We start from the raw sequence: 22,701 nt of genomic DNA on the forward strand, positions 1-22,701 counted from the left end.
AAGACTGCTATAAAACAACAAAATATAATATTTCCATATGCATTCATGAAAATGCAGTTATAAGCATTTTTTTCTTGTCTCCTAAATTTGTGTTTAAAAAATTAGCTAAGATTTTCATATTGGTTCTTCCTCTCAGGAGTAAGTAGATATGCTAGTCTCAGCAAGTTGCAAATTTTAATTTCATAATATTCTCAGCCATCTCTTAGGTATAATCATTGTGAGTCCTTTTGGGTAGATGAAAGAAAACAGTTAAAACATGCTTCAAATTAGGTTGTTTAAATTCCCTCTTTCTAATAAGGAAATATTAGGAAAAAATTTCTAGTACATAACAAAAAGCATTAGTACAAAGATCAATTTCTAAGAGATTTTTAAAAGTAAGACAAATATTTTAAATATTAATATTTGAATAAAGAAATGAGGGCTGGATTTTATAGTTGACTGATTCATGTTTTTTTTAGATGAGGGCCTACTTTGATGTTAACCTGATTTATTTAATTTTTTTAGTCAAGATTACTGCCACATTATTGAGATAGTCCATGTGTAATGAAGCTATTAAAATGTGCATGTTGACACCCAGGTATAATTTGTGTGTGTTTACTTGAGAGAGGTGGAGGGTGGTTTTACTAAAATAATGTCTGTATGTATTTGGAGATGAAAGGTACATGCGAAGTCACCCATGTGGAAGGAAACCAACTGTTTGTTTTGCAGGGCAGGACTTCAGTCATATACACAGTCTCGATTCGAAGAGTGGGTCTTCTGTGCTCCAGACTTATTTCCAGTCTCTATTCTGTGCACAGAATTCATTGAATAGAGTCTCAGAGAAGTCGAGGGACCTATTCTGAAAAGACAGATGAGGGCAGTGCCCATACATCACCCTGGGAGAGTTCCCAACCCTCAGTCAGCACTGAACTCAGATGTCAGCTCCTAATGGCATCTTCCCCAGCCATCTTCTTCCTGAGGTTCCAGAAGTTCATGTCTTTGGGCTCTCTGAGTTTACACTTTGCATCATCTTCTGTATCATGTCTCACATGGCATTTTATTAATCATGTCTGTTTAAGCAATCCCAGTACTCCAAAGTTCTTTTAGTCCACTTTGTATCTATAGCACAGAGCTCGGCCAATTGTAATTGCTGACTGTAGTTTTTCAGAATAAACAAGTTAATCCAAGTGCTACCCATCACCCACCACCCTGAGAGGGACTGAGTGTGTCAGAGTCCAGCCAAAGTTGAGATGGGATGATCTTGGCTTTTGCTTCCAACTCCCAACATTTAGAAGGTGCAGACATTGTGTACAAAGGTTTTTCAAGACTGTGTAGAATTTTAAGCCCTTTTTTTCTCAACAATGGTTCCCTTCCCAAATCCTCAATTTCCTTTTATGATAACGCTTGAAGTGCAAAAGGGTCAGTCACTTCCCCCTTCTCTTCTTTTCCTAATGAATACCACTATTGATATTGAAAATTACTGGTCTGCTTGCCCTGAACTTCACTTTGGTTGCAAGGATCTCCCCTTCCTAAAGGGCTTCCCAGGTGGCACTAATGGTGAAGAATCCACCTGCCAATATAGGAGATGCAAGAGACGCAGGTTCAATCTATGGGTTGGGAAAATCCCCTGGAGAAGGAAATGGCAACCCACTTCAGTATTCTTGCCTGAGAAATCCCATGTACAGAGGAGCTTGGCGGGCTACATACAGTCCATGGGCTCTCAAAGAGTTGGACACGACTTAGTGACTGAGCACAGCACACAGCCCCTTTCCTAAACCAACCCTCTAGTCTTCTTGGAGTCCTGGGTGTAGAGATGTGTGCATGGGACTTTCTCCAGTGTAATGAGGTTTACCCTTGGCCCTGAATGAGAGGGTCAGTGTTTGTGTGTATGTGTGTGTGGTGTGAAGGGGAGGGTGGAGGCAAAGAAAGAAGACTGAAGAAGTTAAAGTGAAAGTTGCTCAGTCATGTCCAACTCTTTGCAACCCCATGGACTATACAGTCCATGGAATTCTCCAGGCCAGAATACTGGAGTGGGTAGTCTTTCCCTTCACCAGGGGATCTTTCCAACCCAGAGATCAAACCCAGGTCTCCAACATTGCAGGTGGATTCTTTACCAGCTGAGCCACAAGGGAAGCCCAAGAATACTGGAGTGGGTAGCCTATCCCTTCTCCAGTGGATCTTCTTGACCCAGGAATGGAACCAGGTCTCCTGCATTCAGGCGGATTCTTTACCACCTGGCTATCAGGGAAACTCTTAAGAAGTTAAAGGGAGACTTAAAGAAGAATGTGAGTTTTACCGTCTTTGAAGATTTCTTTGATTTTCTTTTCCAGGTTGACTTTGGATTTGCTAAGAAAATAGGATCTGGACAGAAAACATGGACATTCTGTGGAACTCCAGAGTATGTAGCTCCGGAAGTCATTCTCAACAAAGGACATGACTTCAGTGTGGATTTTTGGTCCCTGGGAATTCTAGTGTATGAGCTCCTAACGGGCAAGTAAGTACCTTCAAGTTGTGTTCAGCCTCTTCTTCAGAGAACTGCAAAAATAACTTACTCATGATAATATATATATAAGAATTTAACATTTTGGAAGTGTTTTTGATTAAGCATGATGCCTTTTCCTCTTCACATTATGTCCTATATAGCATGCTTTCTAGGTTATAACATTTTGAAAATATTCAGGAAGGTACAGCAAAAGAGTACAAAACTGCTATAGTGTACCTGTAAAGGCTTCCCAGGTGGCGCTTGTGGCAAAGAACCCTCCTGCCAATCCAGGAGACAAAGAGACACGAGTTCGATCCCTGGATTGGAAGGATCCCCTGCAAGAGGGCATGGCAACTCACTCCAGTATTCTTGCCTGGAGAATCCCATGGACAACAGAGCCTGGGAGGTTATAATCTGTAGAGTCGCAAAGAGTAGGACACAACTGAAGCGACTTAGAACTCATGCATGCACCTAGAGGGTCAAGGCCTGTTGTTACAGATACTATATGAAGAATAATTAATACTTAACTATATACTTTTATATTAAGTATAATTTTACTTAATATATACTTCTATATATTATATATATGCTAATATACTAATGTATATATGTTATTGTTGTGGTCCTTTAATGGGCCGGAACTTGGGGGTACAGAGTCGACTGATAAGAAAGTAAAAGAGGGAAGAAAAGAGGCTGATATTCCCTGGTTTACACAGTATGCCAATATAACTCTAGGACAAAGAGCTAGCACCGTCTACGTAGGCTCAGGGCTCCCTCTCGAAGAGGTCTCGAAAGCCCAGGCAAATAAGTAGACATGATGGACACCCGTGCTCCGTGGCAGCAGCCTGAAATGGAGAGAGGGAGAGAGCAAGAGGGAGAGAGTGAGAGCGAGAGCGAGGGAGAGAGAAAATGAGGAAAGACACGGGGACCAGTGCTCTGGTGGAACAAAGGCATTTATTCAGCATATTGTGGGCATATATATACTCTCTTACCAGACAGCCCTTTTTAGCAGAGATAGGGATCAGAAATCTAACAAGTCATCTAGAAAGCCGGGAGGCTAGAATCATTCTCTAGAGAGGGGGTTGTAAAAGTAACTTTACATATCAGAAAGGAGGAGACTTGTAAATGGCTGCTGTTCACCACATGGAATTTCCATACGAATGAGATAAATGAATTTCTATTATCCCCGAAAGCCGGCTTGCCAGCTGTCTGGCACCTGTATTCAGGTGCTGTTAAGGAACATAGAATTCATGCAAGACTGAAAACAGCACACAGGAAGCCTCCTGTTAAATGTATCCTGACATATTATATATATTTATATATTTTATATATATGACTATATACTTTTATATTAAGTATAATTAATACTGAACTATAACTTCACTATGTTAAGTGAAGGTTTTGGGACTTCATCATCAAAATAAGAAAAAGAATTGAAGTTGTGGGCTGTTATTATTTCCTCATATATTTTTTTCAGTTGAGAAAATAGCAGATATATTTCCATTAAGTCCATTGATCAATTAAATTTAGCCATATTCTTCCATCTTCCCGATAAATCATTAAACAGAAATGCTAAGAGAAAGAAGCATTGCTGGATTTAAATTTTAATCCCTGTGTCAACTGCTTTCTAGAGGTGCTAATGAACAGAGACAAGACATAGCAGGAGTTTTACAAGTTAAAATTGGATTGTCATTCCTGAAGTGATAAAGAGCTATATATTAATGAATTCGGGATCCCAAATAGTCATGCCTGCACACACACACTTATACACATATGTGCACAAACACATATTACCTCACATTTATAGAGCCTTTGACAGCTTACAAAGCATTTATATCTGTTTTATCTAGTTTTGTTTTCACAAACTTATATGGAAGTTAAAGCAGGAATTTTTGTTATCTTAAGGTTTAAATTTGTATTATGATTATTTTATGATTTAAATGTTATGGATTAGAAGACTGGATCAGAGATCTACTCGCTAAGACAAGGGATTTAATCTCAGGTCTTCTGACTCCAAATGAGACATGTTTTTTATTAAACACATATGCCTTACACAAATGAGTTTTTAGTATAATGCATGGATGTACCCACAGCACTCAGGTTAGTTTTCTACCTCCGTTTATCATTAACTGATTTGGTCATCCTTTTAAGCTTTTACAACCAAATATCCTCAGTCTTGATTTCAGGAAGGATTTGCATATGGAACGACATAAAAAATGCTGGAATGAGCCCAGTTCAGGGGATTCAAGGCTCAACACATACTTTACCAAAGGAGAGTTTCCTGGAATGTTCTTGAACTTTATACACTGCAGATTTCAGTATTGGATTATGTGTGGCTCTGTTCTTTATCCTTGTCTGCATGAAAGATTATTTGATGTTATCTATAATATCAAATATTTTCAAATATTCATTGCTTAAGATTTTGAAGGAAAGAAGAGAAAAATGTCTTGGTAGTCATTCACAGAGAAAATTGCTTAAGGTCTCAGGACATGAGGATTTCTATTTCAAGAATTGGTTTTCTTGTCTCTGGAAAATAAGTCAGCTGCATTTCTAACAGATACATGATGGCTCTTGTAGGTACATGGAGAATATGCATTTCAGTCTTCATCAGTTGGAATACATTGTTACAAGAAGTGTGGAAATAAAGTGAGGAAATAAGAAAGGGGGAATGATTCTCAATAATTTGGAATTGCCAAAATGGTCTTGAGTTTGAGAGTGGGGGATGGGTGGGAGGGAGATTCAAGAGGGAGGGAGATATAAGTATATTTACAGCTGATTCAAGTTGTTGTACAGCTTGTACAACCAACACAACATTGTAAAGCAAGTATCCTCCAATTAAAAATAAAATATGAAAAAGAAGTTGAGAAATCATTTTTATAAAGCTTTTCTGGGATAGGGTATGGGGACAGTTCATTTTAAATGCCCTAATGTCAGGAGGTAAATGAAGATAAGAAAAGAACTGAAAAACCAAACCAAAACACAACACAACCTACTTGTAAATATATAAATAAGTTGAAGGTGTTAGAGTAATGTTTTTTGTTTCCTACATCTTTTTATTTATGAATGAAACATAGGTTATTGAAAAGTCGGTGCACCAAACTTGTTTCAAGTTTATTACAAAGAGTGGGAGCTCTCAGTATCCTACCATCTCAGGTGTGACTAAAATACGGCAGAGTTGTTTGTGAAAATCATCTTTAATTTTCAAAAATCAAATGACACAACAGTGTAGGTATGAAAGTGTTTTTAAAAGCAGAGTCTATGCATTAACATGTTATCCAAATTCAGTGGTTCATTCCCAATGCTTTCTTTTTTTTTAATCCATTTATTTATTATAATTAGAGACTAATTACTTTACAATATTGTAGTGGTTTTTGCCATACATTGACATGAATCAGACATGGGTGTACATATGCCCCCTCATGTCGAACCCCCCCTCCCACCTCCCTCCCCATCCCATCCCTCTGAGTTGTCCCAGTGCACCAGCTTTGAGTGCCCTGTTTCATTCATCGGACTTGGAGTGGTCATCTGTTTCACATACGGTATTATACGTGTTTCAACGCTATTCTTTCAAATCATCCCACCCTCAGCTTCTCCCATAGAGTCCAAAAGTCTGTTCTTTATATCTGTGTCTCTTGCTGTCTCGCATACAGGGTCATCATTACCATCTTTCTAAATTCCATATATATATACATCAATATGTTGTACTGGTGTTTTTCTTTCTGACTTATTTCACTCTGTATAATAAGCTCCAGTTTCATCCACCTCATTAGAACTGACTCAAATGTGTTTTTAATAGCTGAATAATATTCCATTGTGTGTATGTACCACAACTTTCTTATCCATTCGTCTGCCAATAGACATCTAGGTAGCTTCCATCTCCTAGTTATTGTAAACTTTCTTACTCATTGTTGCAACAGTTGCCTTGAAATACTCTCTTTTCTGTCCCCATGCTAGAGTCTCCAGCTCAGTGTCTGTTGCTGGATCCTTCTTGTCATCCTGACCTCAGGTCACTTCAGTCCTTGACCTGTTTTCTACCTATTCACTCTTTGGGTGATAACATCAAGTCCCCTGGCCATAAATGCTGTCTAAGGACTCCTCAGAACCACACCTCCAGCCCTAGTCTTGTCTCTGAATGCCAGACTCCTAAGTTCAACTGTTTGCTTAGCATCTCTATTTGGATGTTCAAGACATAACTCTTGATTCTCTTCTTCATAACCTGCTCTGAACCCTGTACTCCCAGCCCACTCCAGTCTTAGTAAAAGTAGCTCAGATCCTTAGATCAAAACACTGTGTGCTTAGTTGCTCAGTCACTCAGTCATGTCTAACTCTTTACAACCCCATGGACTGTAGCCCACCAGGCTCCTCTGTCAATAGGGATTCTCCAGGCCAGAATACTGGAGTGGGTTGCCATGCCCTTCTCCAAGGGATCTTCCCAACCCATGGGTTGAACCCAGGTCTCCCGCATTGCAGGTGGATTCTTTACAGTCTGAGCCACCAGGGAAGCCCAAGAATACTGGAATGGGTAGCCTATCCCTTCTCCAGGGGATCTTCCCAACCCAGGAATCGAACAAGTGTCTCCTGCATTGCACGTGGATTCTTTACCAGCTGAGCTACCAAAGAAACCCCCAAAACACTTTAGCATCATTCTTGAATCCTTGCTTTCTCCTGCATACCACATTCACCCCATTAGCAAATCCTGTTGACTTCACCATCAAAATAATCTGGAATCCAATCACATTTCCACCTTCACCACTAATGTTCTAGTCCGAGCTACCAGGCCTGCCTTCCCCCACCACTGGAACCATCACAGTTTATTTTCAGCACTTTTTTGTTGTTTTTTGCTTTTTCCTACCTTTTGGTCATACCGCCTGGCACGCAGGTCTTAGTTGCCTGACCAGCAATTGACTCCAGGACCCCTCCAGTGGAAGCATGGAATCTTAACCACTGGACCACCAGAGAAGTCCCTCAACACATTTTTAAAAACCTTACTTTGGGTTTTGTAAATTAGAACATATTCCCAGGTCCTTCCCACAGCCCACTAGGTCTATACAGTCATGTGACCCTCATCTCTTATCCTGCTGTCCTGCTTACTGACTCCACCAGCAACACTGCCCTCCTCCCTGTTCCAAGAATAACCCATGTCCACTCCTGACTCCTTGCTGTCTTGGAATTCTTTGTCTACAAGAGAACAGTGTGACTCATTCTCATCTCTGCTCAATTGTCAGCATATGAGAGAGGCTTAGTGGGTTGCCATTTCCTTCTCTAAGGGATCTTCCCGACCCAGGGATTAAATCCATGTCTTCTGCCTTGGCAGGTGGGTTTACCACTGAACCACCAGGGAAGCCCTTTTCCTGTCTATTGTGTCTAAAAACATCACACCTCTCTCTCACTCTCTGTCCTCCCCTTTATTTTTCTTTTTAGTGATTATCACCACTTGATAGATTACCTTTATGTCTATGTGTGTATGTGTGTATTGTAGGTGGTATTCAAGTAATGAGATTATTTTCTAGCATATGTGCAGATTTTCTATAAAACAACCTATAAGAGAGAGGGAAGGAGGAAAAGAGGGAGGGTGGAATATTAGTTGTTAATGTGTCTCAGATGTGGGCCCTAATGTCCTATTTTGGCTTTTCTCTAGCCCTCCTTTTTCTGGGATTGACCAAATGATGACCTACAATCTGATTCTCAAAGGCATTGAAAAAATGGATTTTCCCAGAAAGATAACAAGACGACCTGAGGATCTCATTCGGAGGCTTTGCAGGTGAAAATGACTATTAAAAATCCTTCGTTCTTACTTAGGGAAGGTGTGAAGACTTCTTATTTCTGCTGCCATTTTAAAGTTAGATATGTATTTACTTATAGTACTTTTCTATGTAGCTAGATTATATTTAAAGAAAATCATTTCTACTTTGGGCTTCCCAGGTGGATAGTGGTAAAGAATCCGCCTGCCAGTGCAGGAGACATAAGAGACACGGGTTTGATCCCTGAGTTGGAAAGATCCCCTGGAGGAGGGCATGGCAACCCACTCCAGTATTCCTGAAGAATCCCATGGACAGAGGAACATGGCAGTCCATAAGATTGCAAAGAGTCAGATATGACTGAAGTGACTTAGCATGCATCTACATATTTTCTATTTTATGGTCTGTACTAGGAGTTTGAATTTCCTTCATATGATAGAACCACAGTACCTTCTTATAGTTTAAAAGTTATCCAGATTGTTCAGGTTATGTTTGAGAATCATCTTTGTCTGCTGTAGAGAAAAACAAAACCACAAAACTTACCATAATGAAGGAGTAATTTATAGCCTCCGTTATTTTGAGAGAAAATCAGCGGCGATGATAAAATGTTGCTGTATGCCCTCTTTCAGCCTTCAGTTTTTTAAAAAAAATACTCCTCTGATGTTATTGCAAATTACTGCAGATTTCTATTTAACATTAAAAGTAATTTGTTGGAGAATGGAAGACTTCTAGAATTTTGTTTCAACTTAATTTTGTTGCTTTTTTTTTAAAACATTTTGAACATTTTTTGCACATACAAACTTTCAAAAGAGCATTAAAATTTAGTAAATTTAGGACAGGAAACCTTGCTGCTGGTTGTCCACAGAAATTTCTTCACGTTTCTAAAATTTTAACTCCATTGTAAATGATTCTCTAAAGATTTCCTTGGTCTTCTTAGCAAAATTGGTAAGATATAATAGCATCCTCCTATTCTTCTAAGCATTTATTCCTAGCTCATTTAAAGCACTGGGATATATACCTATCTATATATCGAATCTATATCTAAGTGTCTATAGGTATATAGTGAAAGTGAAAGTCATATCCGACTCTTTGTGACCCCATGGTCTATACAGTCTGTGGACTTCTCTAGGCCAGAATACTGGAATGGGTAGCCTTTCCCTTCTCCAGGGGATCTTCCCAGATCTCCCACATTGCAAGCGGATTCTTTACCAGCTGAGCCACAGAGGAAGCCCATATGTAGCCTATAGCTATATACTGGGATATATAGATACATATATTCATATTTCTGACTGTAATTGGACTGTGGCTCCCCCAGAGAGGGCACATGTTTTCCATCTCCCTATACACAAATGTGCCTGGTTTATACATATTACTGACAAAATGAATGCATGGATAAAGAAAAAGCATTAAATTTTAATGTAAAATTCACTCAAGCATAATTATTATAAGCTGACTTAAAATTTTTATTGTAGGCAAAATCCAACAGAAAGACTGGGAAATCTGAAGAATGGAATCAATGACATTAAGAAACACAGGTACATATTTCTCTGCCCAGAAAATATAGAAATGTTTTTTAAATGTGGTCATCTTGAAGCTTTTCTCAATATGCTGCAAACAGCCCTCTCCAGACACTCAGTTTACCCTTTTTGGTGCTTTATTTCTCATCTGTGTTATACTAGCTGCAGTTACAATGATCAATCTCAACATGATTTTGCCAGTGCTGGAAATTTGTATCAAGTATGGATGAAGTTACAAAACAAATCACAAAACTACACGTCCAGGTTATAGCAACTTAGCTTTTTATCTGCTGCTATCTTTATTATTTTCTAATATTATCTTGGATTCTGTAAAGGAATCAAGTTCTAATTTTGACATTTGATTTGCAGTTAAAGTAAGATACTATCATTGCTGTCCATATTCAAGAGAATGGGTCAACTAAATCAGCTACTAAATAGCATTCCATTTCAGTTTAATTAATATTATATATTAATTTTAAACATAATTTTCCTTTGACTAGCTTTCCACATTTTAAAGTCTCATAAAGTACTTTACTTTTTTGGGTAAGGTACATTGATTTCCACAAAACCTCAAACCATGTTTTATCCTTATGTAGTAATCTAATATGTACCTTTTCAGGTCTGTGAATTTCTAAAACTGGCCTTTAAAACCATCAATAACCTGCACAACATAAAATCTCTGATTTGTTTGCGTATGTGGAAGTTCAAGCCTTAGAGTTGTTTGTTTGTTTGTTTGTTTTTAATCTATGCCTGGCTAAATCCTGCCATCCTCAAGATGTTTTGCTTTTGTGCTTGATTTACAAATAGAGACTATCACCGCTTGATAATACAAAAAAATAAATTTGAGAATTTCATTTTTGAAAACCTTTGAGCACACTTTCAGAGAGGAAAACACCTCTAAATATTTTACTTCTCTCTGGATGTTTTTACTGAAGAATTAGAGGCAAATCACCACAGGGTGAAAATAAAGGGAGAGATGCTGCTGAATAGAAACACTGTCCATTTTTCTGAACAGTAGTGGTGCAGCTCAAAAAAAAAAAAAAAAAAAAAAATTCCCGGGCTGCCAACCCTGCTCTATCTATTCATGAACTTTCTTGAAATAAAGCCATGTATTCAACATTGTAAATTTATATTGGGCTCTTCCGTAAGGAGTCAGGATATATCAGGAAGGGGGTGGGGAGCAGGGAAGAGATGGAGACAGACAGACACATCTGTGGATTTCAGAGACATCAAAATGCTTAGAGTATTTTACTGTTCTTTATTATTAGAGCCTTTGGATTGTCTTCAGTGTAAAGTTCATTATTTACCTTAGATTCCAATTTATCTCTCTTCCTACATGCTGTTATCACAGTTTCTTCTCTCATGATAAAAAGACACATAAATATACCATTCTTACTGAACAAACAAAAGTCCTGTGAATTAAAGTCCCTCTTCCGATGTTTTGTCCTCTTTTGTCTCATTAAAGAAGCATCTACATGGTTGCTCTGAGGTAGTTGGAAAATAGAAGTGATATAATTGTTAACAGGTTTCAGTTTTATCTCTTGCTTCTTATTTACCTGAGGCTCATTTAAATGTAACTCTCAAATTGGCATTGTATGTACATGCAAATTGATGCTAAAGGATTTTCTCACCTTAGTGTGGTAATGAAGAATTTTGAATTTCCTTCCCCATAGGGATTAATTTGTCCATGCTTTTTAACAGACAGGATGTTTTTTGCCAAGTAGCTGAAGCATCCCTGTGTAGGGCAGAGTTCACTAGTAAGATGTACCAAATTTACACAGTGCCTTCTGGTGAGCCCAGGGAGCTTAAAACCATTATTTCATCTTATTTTTATAGTGCTTCTTAAGATACAAAGTTGGGGAATGGGGGACTGAAAAATAGATCTCTCTCTGCTTTCAAATAAGAGTGTTCTAGAACCTTCTGTAAGTCTCCAAGGCATATATAGCTTCTCTACCCAGGATATTCTTGGATTTTTTTTTTTTTTTTTTTTTTTGAGAAAACATTCTTTCTGGACTTCCCTGGAGGTCCAGTGGTTAAGACTCCATGCTTCCAATGCAGGGAACACAGGTTCAATCCCTGGCCAGGTAACTAAGATCCCCACATGCCACACATTGCTGCCTAAATAAATAAACAAAATTTTTCTAAAATTTGCCATCAGATTTTCCAACTCCTCTCTTAAGTAAAACATTTTTTTTCTTAGAAAGCCATTTACTTCAGTTTTGTATTTAAAAACAATACAGGTAAACCTGCTCTATTGTTAAATGTTTGTACAGTCTGTGTAAAATCATCTTTCCTAAAAATAGAGTTCCTCTCTCTCCTTTTTGTGAGTTAACTTATTAACTAGGTACCAGTCATGCCAGTCCAAAGAGAGATAATATATTTGTAGGGTACAATTAAATCTTTCCTGCTAGGTCCAGGAGTAATTTGTTTGCAGTCTCATAATGTTACCTTTAATATTTCAAGTCTCTAGAATTTTACTCTCAAGAATAGCTACAAGTCTTCTAAAATTGAAGAAGCAATTTATGTGCCGTTGCTGCTAATATTTCTTTAGTGAATATTTTTCACACACGAGTGCATGCTGGCACTTGGATTACTTAAAATGTGGTTAGTGTCAAAAAGGCCAAGTGTTAAGTGAATAACCACTCATGTTAAGTAAATATTGCCATAAGTCAAATTGTAACAAGTACTCAACAAGAAATGCATAGGCTCTTTGATTCAGTGGAGTAACAGTAATGATTTTTATTAATATTTATGGAGTAGCTTCTGGGTAGAGAGCATTGTAAAATATGTGAAAAGGAATTGTGGCAGACTTTGGTGGTAAAAGAAAAGAATCCACAGAACTGTGTGCCCAGAAATCCCTAAAAATGGAGCCTCAGTCTGTCCAAAGAAGCTGATGGGTGGATCAAGCAGAAGACTTGTGCGGTTTTGCAGCAAGGACAGGGGAAGTCATACAGCTAGCACTGCTGTCTGACTCTCACTCTTTGCTTAAAGACTCAGCAGCTTAGACAAAATGGCACTCTGGGTGAAGAATGGCATGGCATCTGAAATGGAATGTACTAGAGCCTGCCCTCTCTGTTTTTAGTACTTTTTCTCTTGCTAAGCTTACACTTGGGATGGGAAATCCAGTCCAGGAGTGACCCCAAACCAATTCCACGAGTGGGAAGAAATTGAAAAAGGTAGAAAAATGTAACTGCGGGTCCAGTTGACAGACAGAAGAATGTGAAGGTCTCAAAATCTCCCAGCCTGCCTTCTCACACCTCCCACCATCCTCCCATTGCCACCTTACCCCTGCCCCGTGGATAGTCGTCACATAGCGGCCATAATTGTCTTAATATGCATAGATCACATCACTTCCTTTGAGCTTTCTACTGGTTTTCCCCTAAGCATAAAATCTTGATTCTTTTCTATGTTCTATAAGACCCTACAGGATCTGGCCTTGGACTGGTTCTCAGACACAATATGTTTTTCTAGTTTTCCCTCCATTCACTACACTTCTACTCATTTCATCACTTTCTTCCATTTAGAAAGCCATTGACACAAATCTATCCATGGCTTCTCCATTCTCTTCATTGTGGCTTTAATTCAAATATCACTTCTTCAGATATCACTCTGACTAAAAAGCAGTACCTCCCAATCCATCCCCATCCCAGTCAACCTCTACCATTTTATTCTCTTATGTCTTCTCTTTATTCTCTACTATTTATTAGTATGTGAAACTAATGTAAGTATTTGTAGTGCTTACTTGTTTGTTTGCTTGTCACCTCCTACCAAAATAAAAATATCTTAAAAGCAGGGTCTTTGTTGTTTTTGATGCCTGGGACCAAATTGACTTTCTGTACTTTTATTTTTAAGCCCTGGACTGGTGCTTTTTCTTTTCTTTTCTTTTCTTTTTTTTCAGGTTTTTATTTTGTATTGGGGATATAGCCAATTAACAATGTTGTGATAATTTCAGTGAACAGGGAAGGGACTCAGCCATACGTATTCATGTATCCATTTTCCCCCTAAACCCCCTTCCATCCAGGCTGCCACATAACATTGAGCAGAGTTCCCTGTGCTATACAGTAGGTCCTTGTTGGTTATCCATTTTATTAATAAGTATATAGCAGTGTATACATTTTTCTTGGCTGACTGAAGTAACCTCAGTGTCCCAACAGAAAAGATCAGTATTATATAGAACAGTATTACTCCATGTGCTTCATAAGATTCTAAGAGACAGTACATTTTTTCTGTCTGAGACAAGCAAGGTCTCCTCATTTCTAGTGTTGAATCTTCATTTCATCAAGTCTGGTATGTATCCTAAAGACCATATCACTCCTTTTAGATTAATGATTTGGAAGCAATAATGAACGAACTTCATCTGGCCTCCAGCTTCATCCCATTACAGATAACAGGAAGATACTTTTTCTCCTGGAGCTTTTTAGATACATTTCATCAAGAGCATCACAATATGGCAATGTGATGTTGTAAGACAGGATAAAGATCCTATGTAAACATGTCCTCTTGTTGTAGACTCATTAAGTTATTCAACAGACATTTATTTGAGCCCCTGTTTTGTTCCAAGTGGGCTTCCCAAGTGGCCCTGAAAGTGAAGTCGCTCAGTCGTGTCCAACTCTTTGCAAAACCATGGACTGTAGCCTACCAGGTTCCTCCGTCCATTGGATTTTCCAGGCAAGAATACTGGAGTGGGTTGCCATTTCTTCTCCAGGAGATCTTCCCAACACAGGGATTGAACCCGGGTCTCCCGCATTATAGGCAGACGCTTTACCATTTGAGCCACCGTGGTAAAGAACTCACCTGCCAGTGAGATTCAGATTTGATCCCTTGGTTGGAAAGATCCCCTGGAGAAGGAAATGGCAACCCACTCCAGTTTTCTTGCCTGGAGAATCCCATGGACAGAGGAGCCTGGCAGGCTGCCATCCACAGGGTCGCAAAAAGAGTCAGACACAACTGAAGCAACTTAGCACGCACTGTTCCAACTGTTAGTGACACTTCTTTGGAAACGAGCTTGCATCCCTGCTATCACGGAGCTTGCATTCTGGTTGGGGAGAAAGAAAGTAAAGACGATATTATAATTAAATAAACTGCATAGTAGAGATATTAGGGAGCGTTAAGGAGAGACAATAGAGAAAGGATGGGATGTATGTGAGGGTAAGGAGGTGGGGAATGGGGAAGGGTTGCCATGTTAGACTGGATGGCCAAAGAAGGCCTCTCTAAGAAATGACCTTTGAGAAAATATCTGATACTGTTGAGGAAGCAAATCATGTGGAAGTCTGGGGAAAGATTCATTCACTTACAAGGGCTTACATGCAAAGGCCTTGAATTGCGAGCATCCCTAGCTTGTTGGGGGCTTACCTTGTGACTCAGCTGGTAAAGAATCTGCCTGCAATGCGGGAGACCTGGGTTCAATCCCTGGGTTGGGAAGATCCCCTGGAGAAGGGAAAGGCTACCCATTCCAGTATTCTGGCCTAGAGAATTCCATGGACTGTATAGTCCATGGGGTCGCAAAGAGTCGGACACGACTGAGCGAGTTTCACCTCACTTCACTAGCTTGTTGGAAGAATGTTGAGGAGACAAAGGAGCAAAACAGAGAGAAAGAGAAAAGTAGGACAGTGGTAAGGTGAGGGAAGGCTGGTGGTTGAAAGAATGATTTTGTAAGTCTATGGGTTATAATAAAGACATGGTGAAGACTTTGCCTTTTACACTGAGTGAAATTGAAAGCATTAAACAGCTTTGAACAAAGGCATGTGACCTGACTTACATTTTCAATGATTGCCTTTGCTGCTGGGTTGTTTCCCATGGACAAAAGCAGGAGGACTTGTTTGCATGCATGCATGTGCTCAATTGTGTCCGACTCTTTGTGACCCCATGGACTGTAGCCCTCCAGGCTCCTCTGTCCATGGGATTCTCCAGGCAAGAATCAGTGCAGTTCAGTTCAGTTTAGTCTCTCAGTCGTGTCCGACTCTTTGTGACCCCATGAATCACAGCACGCCAGGCCTCCCTGTCCATCACCAACTCCCTGAGTCCACCCAAACCCATGTCCATCGAGTCGGTGATGCCATCCAGCCATCTCATACTCTGTCATCCCCTTCTCTTCCTGCCCCCAATACTTCCCAGCATCAGGGTCTTTTCCAGTGAGTCAGCTCTTCATATCAGGTGGCCAAAGTACTGGAGTTTCAGCTTCAACATCAGTCCTTCCAATGAACACCCAGGACTGATCTCCTTTAGGATGGACTGGTTGGATCTCCTTGCAGTCCAAGGGACTCTCAAGAGTCTTCTCCAACACCACAGTTCAAAAGCATCAATTCTTTGGCACTCAGCTTTCTTCACCATCCAACTCACACATCCATACATGGCTACTGGAAAAACCATAGCCTTGACTAGATGGACATTTGCTGGCAAAGTAATGTCTCTGCTTTTAAATATGCTATCTAGGTTGGTCATAATCTTCCTTCCAAAGAGTAAGCGTCTTTTATTTTCATGGCTGCAATTACCATCTGCAGTGATTTTGGTGCCCAAAAAAATAAAATCTGACACTGTTTCCACTGTTTCCCCATCTATTTCCCATGAAATAGAAGGGGAAGCGTGGTGTCATCTGCATATCTGAGGTTATTGATATTTCTCCCGGGCAAGAATACTGAAGGGGATTGCCATTTCCTAGTCCAGGGGATCTTCCTCATCCAGGGATTGAACCCACATCTCTTGAGTCTCCTGCATTGGCAGGGGGATTCTTTTACCACTGAGTGACCTGGGAAGCCCAGAGGACCTATTAGGAGGTTATTATAATAATACAGGCAAGAAGTACTAATGGTTTGGTGCATGCTGGTAGAATGGAGGTATTGAATATTTGTAGGATTCTGAATACGAATGCATTTTGAAGGTAATGCTGACTAAATTTGCTCATGAACTGAGACAGGATGTGAGACAAAGGATAACTACAAAGTCTTTTTGGTTTGAACAACTGGAAGAGTTGAGACAAATTTATCGGGGAAAACTTGGAGCTTCAATGTGGGCCTGATTGTTGATAGATACCCATTAGACATTCGTTGGGGTGATAGTGAATGGCAGTTATGGATATTAGTCTATAAAGCAATGGGGTGGGGAGATCTTGAATGGAAATAGAAATTTGAGAGTAATCAGTTTATACACGCTATTTAAAGCCATAAGACTGAATGAGATTACCTACGAAGTGATTGTACAAGAGACAGGAATCAAGACCATCCCCAAGAAAAAGAAATGCAAAAAAGCAAAATGACTGTCTGAGGAGGCCTTAGAAATAGCCCTGAAAAGGATGGAAGCGAAAAGCAAAGGAGAAAAGGAAAGATATACCCATTTGAATGCAGAGTTCCAAAGAATAGCAAGGAGAGATAAGAAAGCCTTCCTTAGCGATCAATGCAAAGAAATAGAGGAAAACGATAGAATGGGAAAGACTAGAGATATCTTCAAGAAAATTAGAGATACCAAGGGAACATTTCATGCAAAGATGGGCTCAATAAAGGACAAAATAGTAGGGACCTAACCGAAGCAGAAGATATTAAGAAGAGGTGGCAAGAATACACAGAAGAATTGTACAAAAACGATCTTCACGACCCAGACAATCATGATGGTATGATCACTCTCCTAGAGCCAGACATCCTGGAATGTGAAGTCAAGTGGGCCTTAGGCAGCATCAATATGAACAAAGCTAGTGGAGGTGATGGAATTCCAGTTGAGCTATTTCAAATGCTGAAAGATGATGCTGTAAAAGTGCTACACTCTATATGCCAGCAAATATGGAAAACTTAGCAGTGGCCACAGGACTGGAAGAGGTCAGTTTTCATTCCAATCTCAAAGAAAGGCAATGCCAAACAAAACTCAAACTACTGCACAATTGCACTCATCTCACACGCTAGTAAAGTAATGCTTAAAATTGTCCAAGCCAGGCCTCAGCAATACGTGAACCATGAACTTCCAGATATTCAAACTGGTTTTAGAAAAGTCAGAGGAACCAGAGATCAAATTGCCAACATCCGATGGATCATCGAAAAAGCAAGAGAGTTCCAGAAAAACATCTATTTCTGCTTTATTGACTATGCCAAAGCCTTTGTGTGGATCACAATAAACTGTGAAAATCCTGAAAGAGATGGGAATACCAGACCACCTGACCTGCCTCTTGAGAAACCTGTATGCAGGTCAGGAAGCAACAGTTAGAACTGGACATGGAACAACAGACTGGTTCCAAATAGGGAAAGGAGTACGTCAAGGCTGTATATTGTCACCCTACTTATTTAACTTCTATGCAGAGTACATCATGAGAAACGCTGGGCTGGATGAAGCACCAGCTGGAATGAAGATTGCCGGGAGAAATATCAATAACCTCAGATATGCAGATGACACCACCCTTATGGCAGAAGTGAAGAAGAACTAAAGAGCCTCTTGATGAAAGTGAAAGGAGAGAGTGAAAAAGTTGGCTTAAAGCTCAACATTCAGAAAACTAAGATCATGGCATCTGGTCCCATCACTTCATGGCAGATAGATGGGGAAACAGTGGAAACAGTGGCTGACTTAATTTTTTGGGGCTCCAAAATCACTGCAGATGGTGACTACAGCCATGAAATTAAAAGACACTTACTCCTTGGAAGGAAAGTTATGACCAACCTAGGTAGCATATTAAAAAACAGAGACATTACTTTGCCAACAAAGGTCCATCTAGTCAAGGCTATGGTTTTACCAGTGGTCATGTATGGATGTGAGAGTTGGACTATAAAGAAAGCTGAGCACCGAAGAATTGATGCTTTTGAACTGTGGTGTTGGAGAAGACTCTTGAGAGTCCCTTGGACTGCAAGGAGATCCAACCAGTCCATCCTAGGGGAGATCAGTCCTGGGTGTTCATTGGAAGGAGTGATGTTGAAGCTGAAACTCCAATACTTTGGCCACCTGATGCGAAGAGTTGACTCATTGGAAAAGACCCTGATGCTAGGAAAGATTGAGGGCAGGAGGAGAAGGGGACGACAGAGTATGAGATGGCTGGATAGCATCACCGACTCGATGGACATGGGTTTGGGTGGACTCAGGGAGTTGGTGATGGACAGGGAGGCCTGGCATGCTGCGGTTCATGGGGTCGCAAAGAGTCAGACATGACTGAGCGACTGAACTGAGGGTAGTTTAAAAATGAACAGGTGCAGTGACTGAGCTCCAGAGCACACCAACTTCATATGGAAATAGCAGTGGAAAATGAGAAAAAGGACTCAGGAAGGTAGGAAGCAAGCCAGAACAAGAGTATGTCTCTGGAGCCAAGCAAAGGAAGTGTGTGGGTAATTGTGAGTGATCGGTAAGTGTGAGTGATGAGCTGAGGCAAATGCTGCTAGCGGTGAGGTTAAAACTGAGAATCTAGGCAATTTCATGGAGTGAAATCTGACTGAAGTGTGCCCAGGAGAAAATGGGTAGTGTTGACTGAAGCAAAACACACAACCTAAAAGTTGCAAGTTAGGTTTTATTCAAAGACCTTACTGAGAATGATAGCCTGGGAGGTAGCCTCTGAGCTATCTCTGAGAAACTACTCCAGAGAGGTAAGGGAGAAGCTGGGATATATAGGAGTTTTTGCTTAAGAGAAAAGCATATAGTAGGACATCAGAAGATTATTGCTGAAACAGAGTAGGACAATATAGGGGTAGAGGAGTAAGAGTTGACCTACAAACTGTTAGATATTAGGTAAAGAACAAGCTACAAGGATATATTGTACAACACAGGAAATATAGCCAATTTTGTAATAACTATAAATGGAGTATAACCTTTCAAAGCTGTGAATCACTATATTGTACATCTGTAACATAATACTGTACGGCAACTATACTTCAATTTAAAAAAGAGAGAAAAAGCATTTACTGCTAATCACGAATAAAAGACATTGCAAGTCAATGATTTTACTGCTTTTCTATATATGAGAAGATGCCAGAGTCTGGGCACCTTGAAACTATTCTTTAAATATATATCTTAACTATCTAGTGCCAATATTATGTTTTTTTCCACCCCAAATTACTTGCCAGGTGGCTACAGTGGCTGATGGCTTCAGTGCAGGCAACATTCAGTGTTTACTGGAATAGCAGGCAGCAATTTTTTTTGTCAGCAGTTGATACAGTGATTAGGTTACTCTTTCAAGTTTTCTTCCAATGAGAAGAGAGAACTGGAGTGAGAGTTGGAGAAAAGTTCAGGTAAAGGGAGAGTGCTTTGTGGTTGCAAGAATTTCATTGTTTCCACACTGATCTGAATGTAGCAGGAGAGAAGATTCAGGAGAGGTGAGATTTTAAGGAGCATGTTTGAATAGAGAATGTCTACAGGATCAAGTACACAGTAGAGGAGCTGACCTCAACTGGAAGCAAAGGCAGTGCATTCATGGCACAGGAGAGAAGGAAACACACAGATGTGGGTACATAGGCAGGTACTGGAGAAGAAAATGGCAACCCACTCCAGTATTCTTGCCTGAAACATCTCATGGACAGAGGAAGCCCGGCAGGCTACAGCCCTTGGGGTGGCAAAGAGTCAGACATGACAGCTCCTGAACTTGCATGCAGCATGATGCTGGTGAAAAATTGTAGGAGTTCCCTTTTCTGCTCCAATTTTCTTCGTGAACTGGGAAGCCAGGCTATCATTTGGGAATAAGGATGGAGAGGAGGTTCTGGAAGTTTGAGGAGAGAGGACAAAGAATGAATTATGAGTCTAAGAGGGTGTGGCAATGAGTGGAAAAACAGGGAGATCTAGACTGACTGCTGGAGAGATTAAAGCCCCCTCCCCGGAAGGTGGTGGGCATGGATTTAATGTGAGGTACGCGCGCGCGCGCGCGCGCGCGCGTGTGTGTGTGTGTGTGTGTGTGTGTGCGTGCGCGCGCACAGTGAGTATTTCTCTCTGATCACTTGCAGCTATACTGTTGCAGGCAGGAAGCAGGCAACAGAATGGGTTGACAGATAACATGACATGCTAATAGTGTATCAAATCAGTAATATTCCTCTGTGCTTTTCTCATTTCTCAGGTGGTTAAATGGTTTTAATTGGGAGGGACTGAAAGCACGGAATCTTCCATCACCTTTACAAAGAGAGGTATGGTAGCTACTATATTATTCTCTTGATTTTTTGTTAGGTATTTGTTTTTGTAAACAGATTTTAAGTGTGTGATCATGTGTGCACACTCGAGTGTGTGTGCATAATAGATCTTAAAAATTTTAAGTTTTTAAATTTAAGTAAAAATGTCATTGCAGTTGTGATTCTATGCGAATATGATTCTATTACCTGTTCAATGGACCTTAGCTCAACTCTTAGGAAGCATTACATGTGAATCTAAGTAATGAAGGAGACAAGATTGGATCCCTGGGTCAGGAAGATCTCCTGGAGAAGGGAATGGCTACTCACTCCAATAGTCTTGCCTGGAGAATTCCATGAACAGAGTAGGCTGGTGGGCTGTGTAGTCTATGGAGTCAAAAAGAGTTGGACACAACTGAGTGACTAACACTTTCATTTCTAAGTCCCAAGGTCACCAGTGTCAGTCAGGCTGAAAGATGGTTCTAGAAATATAATATGAACCTATATGCAATTTAAAATCTTCCAGTAGCCATATTTAAAAGCGTTAAAAGAAATAGGTGAAATTAATTTTAATTATTGTACTACATTAAGGATTATTATTTCAACATGTGAAAATGAAAGTGAAAATCTCTCAGTCATGTCTGACTCTCTGTGACCCCATGGACTATACAGTCCATGGAATTCTCCAGGCTAGAGTACTGGAGTGGGTAGCCATTCCCATATCCAGGGGATCTTCCCAACCCAGGGATTGAACCCAGGTCTCCCGCATTGCAGGCAGATTCTTTACCAGCTGAGCCACCAGGGAAGCCCTTGGTAGCACCAGGGAAGCCCTTACATGTTACATTTCAAATTGTAACCAAGACAAAATACTAATGAGATGTTTCTAAATTATTCAAAAATCTGAAGTGAATTTTCCACTTCTCATCACATCTTAATTCCGACTAGCTACATTTCCAGTGCTCAGTCCCCATGTGTTGCTTTTTGGACAGAAATAATTATTTTTTAAATAATTTTAAAATACAGACAGAAATATTATATCATTCCTTTTCTCTCTGAATGCCTATCTCCATATTTCCATTATATTTTTCTTATAAAATTTTATCCTAATGTAAAAAAAAGTTTTTATGCTGGAAAGCCTTCTATTGCTCATCCTTTAAAGACTTTAAATTTTAATTTTTTTTAATTTAAAATTTTTGTGAGAGTAAAGATTTGTCTGGCAAAACAGTTATTTCTTCTGGATTCAGTTATAATTACATTTTTGTAAGATGCAGTATCAAACAATATAAATACATTATAAATTTTGAAGTAATAAACAAAATGCTTTGAAAAGAAATTATTTAATGTACTTGAGGATAAATATTATTTATTAAAAAGTGGAACCGGATTCTATATCAATACTATTTCTCTTAAAAATTATTTTTATATATTGAGTTGGTCAAAAAGTTCATTCAGGTTTTTCCATACCATCTTCCAGAAAACCCAAACGAACGTTTTGGCCAGTCCAATAGATGAACATGCTAATAGTTGTGTTCACGTAAATAAATAAACGAGAGTGAAGGGTTTTGTAATAAAAATGTCACTTTGAACACCTGAGTAATCTCCTTGTCTCTCCCAAAACTCATTATGATGGATTATAAATAGTATTTTTCAGTTATATACCAGCTGATAATTCAATTAGATACTAATGAAAATTGTTTGAAGACTAAAAATTGGAAACCACTTGATTTACAGAATAAATAACTGAACACCAGAGTCATTTAATTGTTTCAACAAAGTCATTCAAAACTAACATTTTGAATTTTCCCACTGTTTGAACTTCTGGAGACTTTATATGGGTCAATTAACCATATGAAATTTTGATTGATGAGAAGCATACAAAGTGAAAGAAGGATTCTGGCCCATTTAAAAAAAAATTTCCTTTTAAAATATTTTCCAGT

The 22,701-nt window shown here is 39.5% G+C and overlaps 1 protein-coding gene across 2 annotated transcripts in view; it reads left to right on the forward strand.

Moving 5' to 3' along the window:
- Positions 1-22,701, forward strand: part of PRKG2 (protein kinase cGMP-dependent 2) — a 123,225-nt gene that overhangs the window by 97,790 nt on the left and 2,734 nt on the right. For both annotated transcript variants that reach the window (XM_081505457.1, XM_081505451.1), the window contains exons 15-18: positions 2,310-2,473; positions 8,100-8,222; positions 9,672-9,734; positions 20,719-20,785. In XM_081505457.1, the coding sequence (XP_081361583.1) occupies positions 2,310-2,473; positions 8,100-8,222; positions 9,672-9,734; positions 20,719-20,785 (417 nt within the window). The remainder of the gene's footprint in view (positions 1-2,309; positions 2,474-8,099; positions 8,223-9,671; positions 9,735-20,718; positions 20,786-22,701) is intronic.

The sequence above is a fragment of the Giraffa tippelskirchi genome, chromosome 1 (assembly GCF_054371585.1).
Source record: "Giraffa tippelskirchi isolate mGirTip1 chromosome 1, T2T-mGirTip1v1.2.pri, whole genome shotgun sequence".
Classification (NCBI taxonomy): Eukaryota; Metazoa; Chordata; class Mammalia; order Artiodactyla; family Giraffidae; genus Giraffa; species Giraffa tippelskirchi.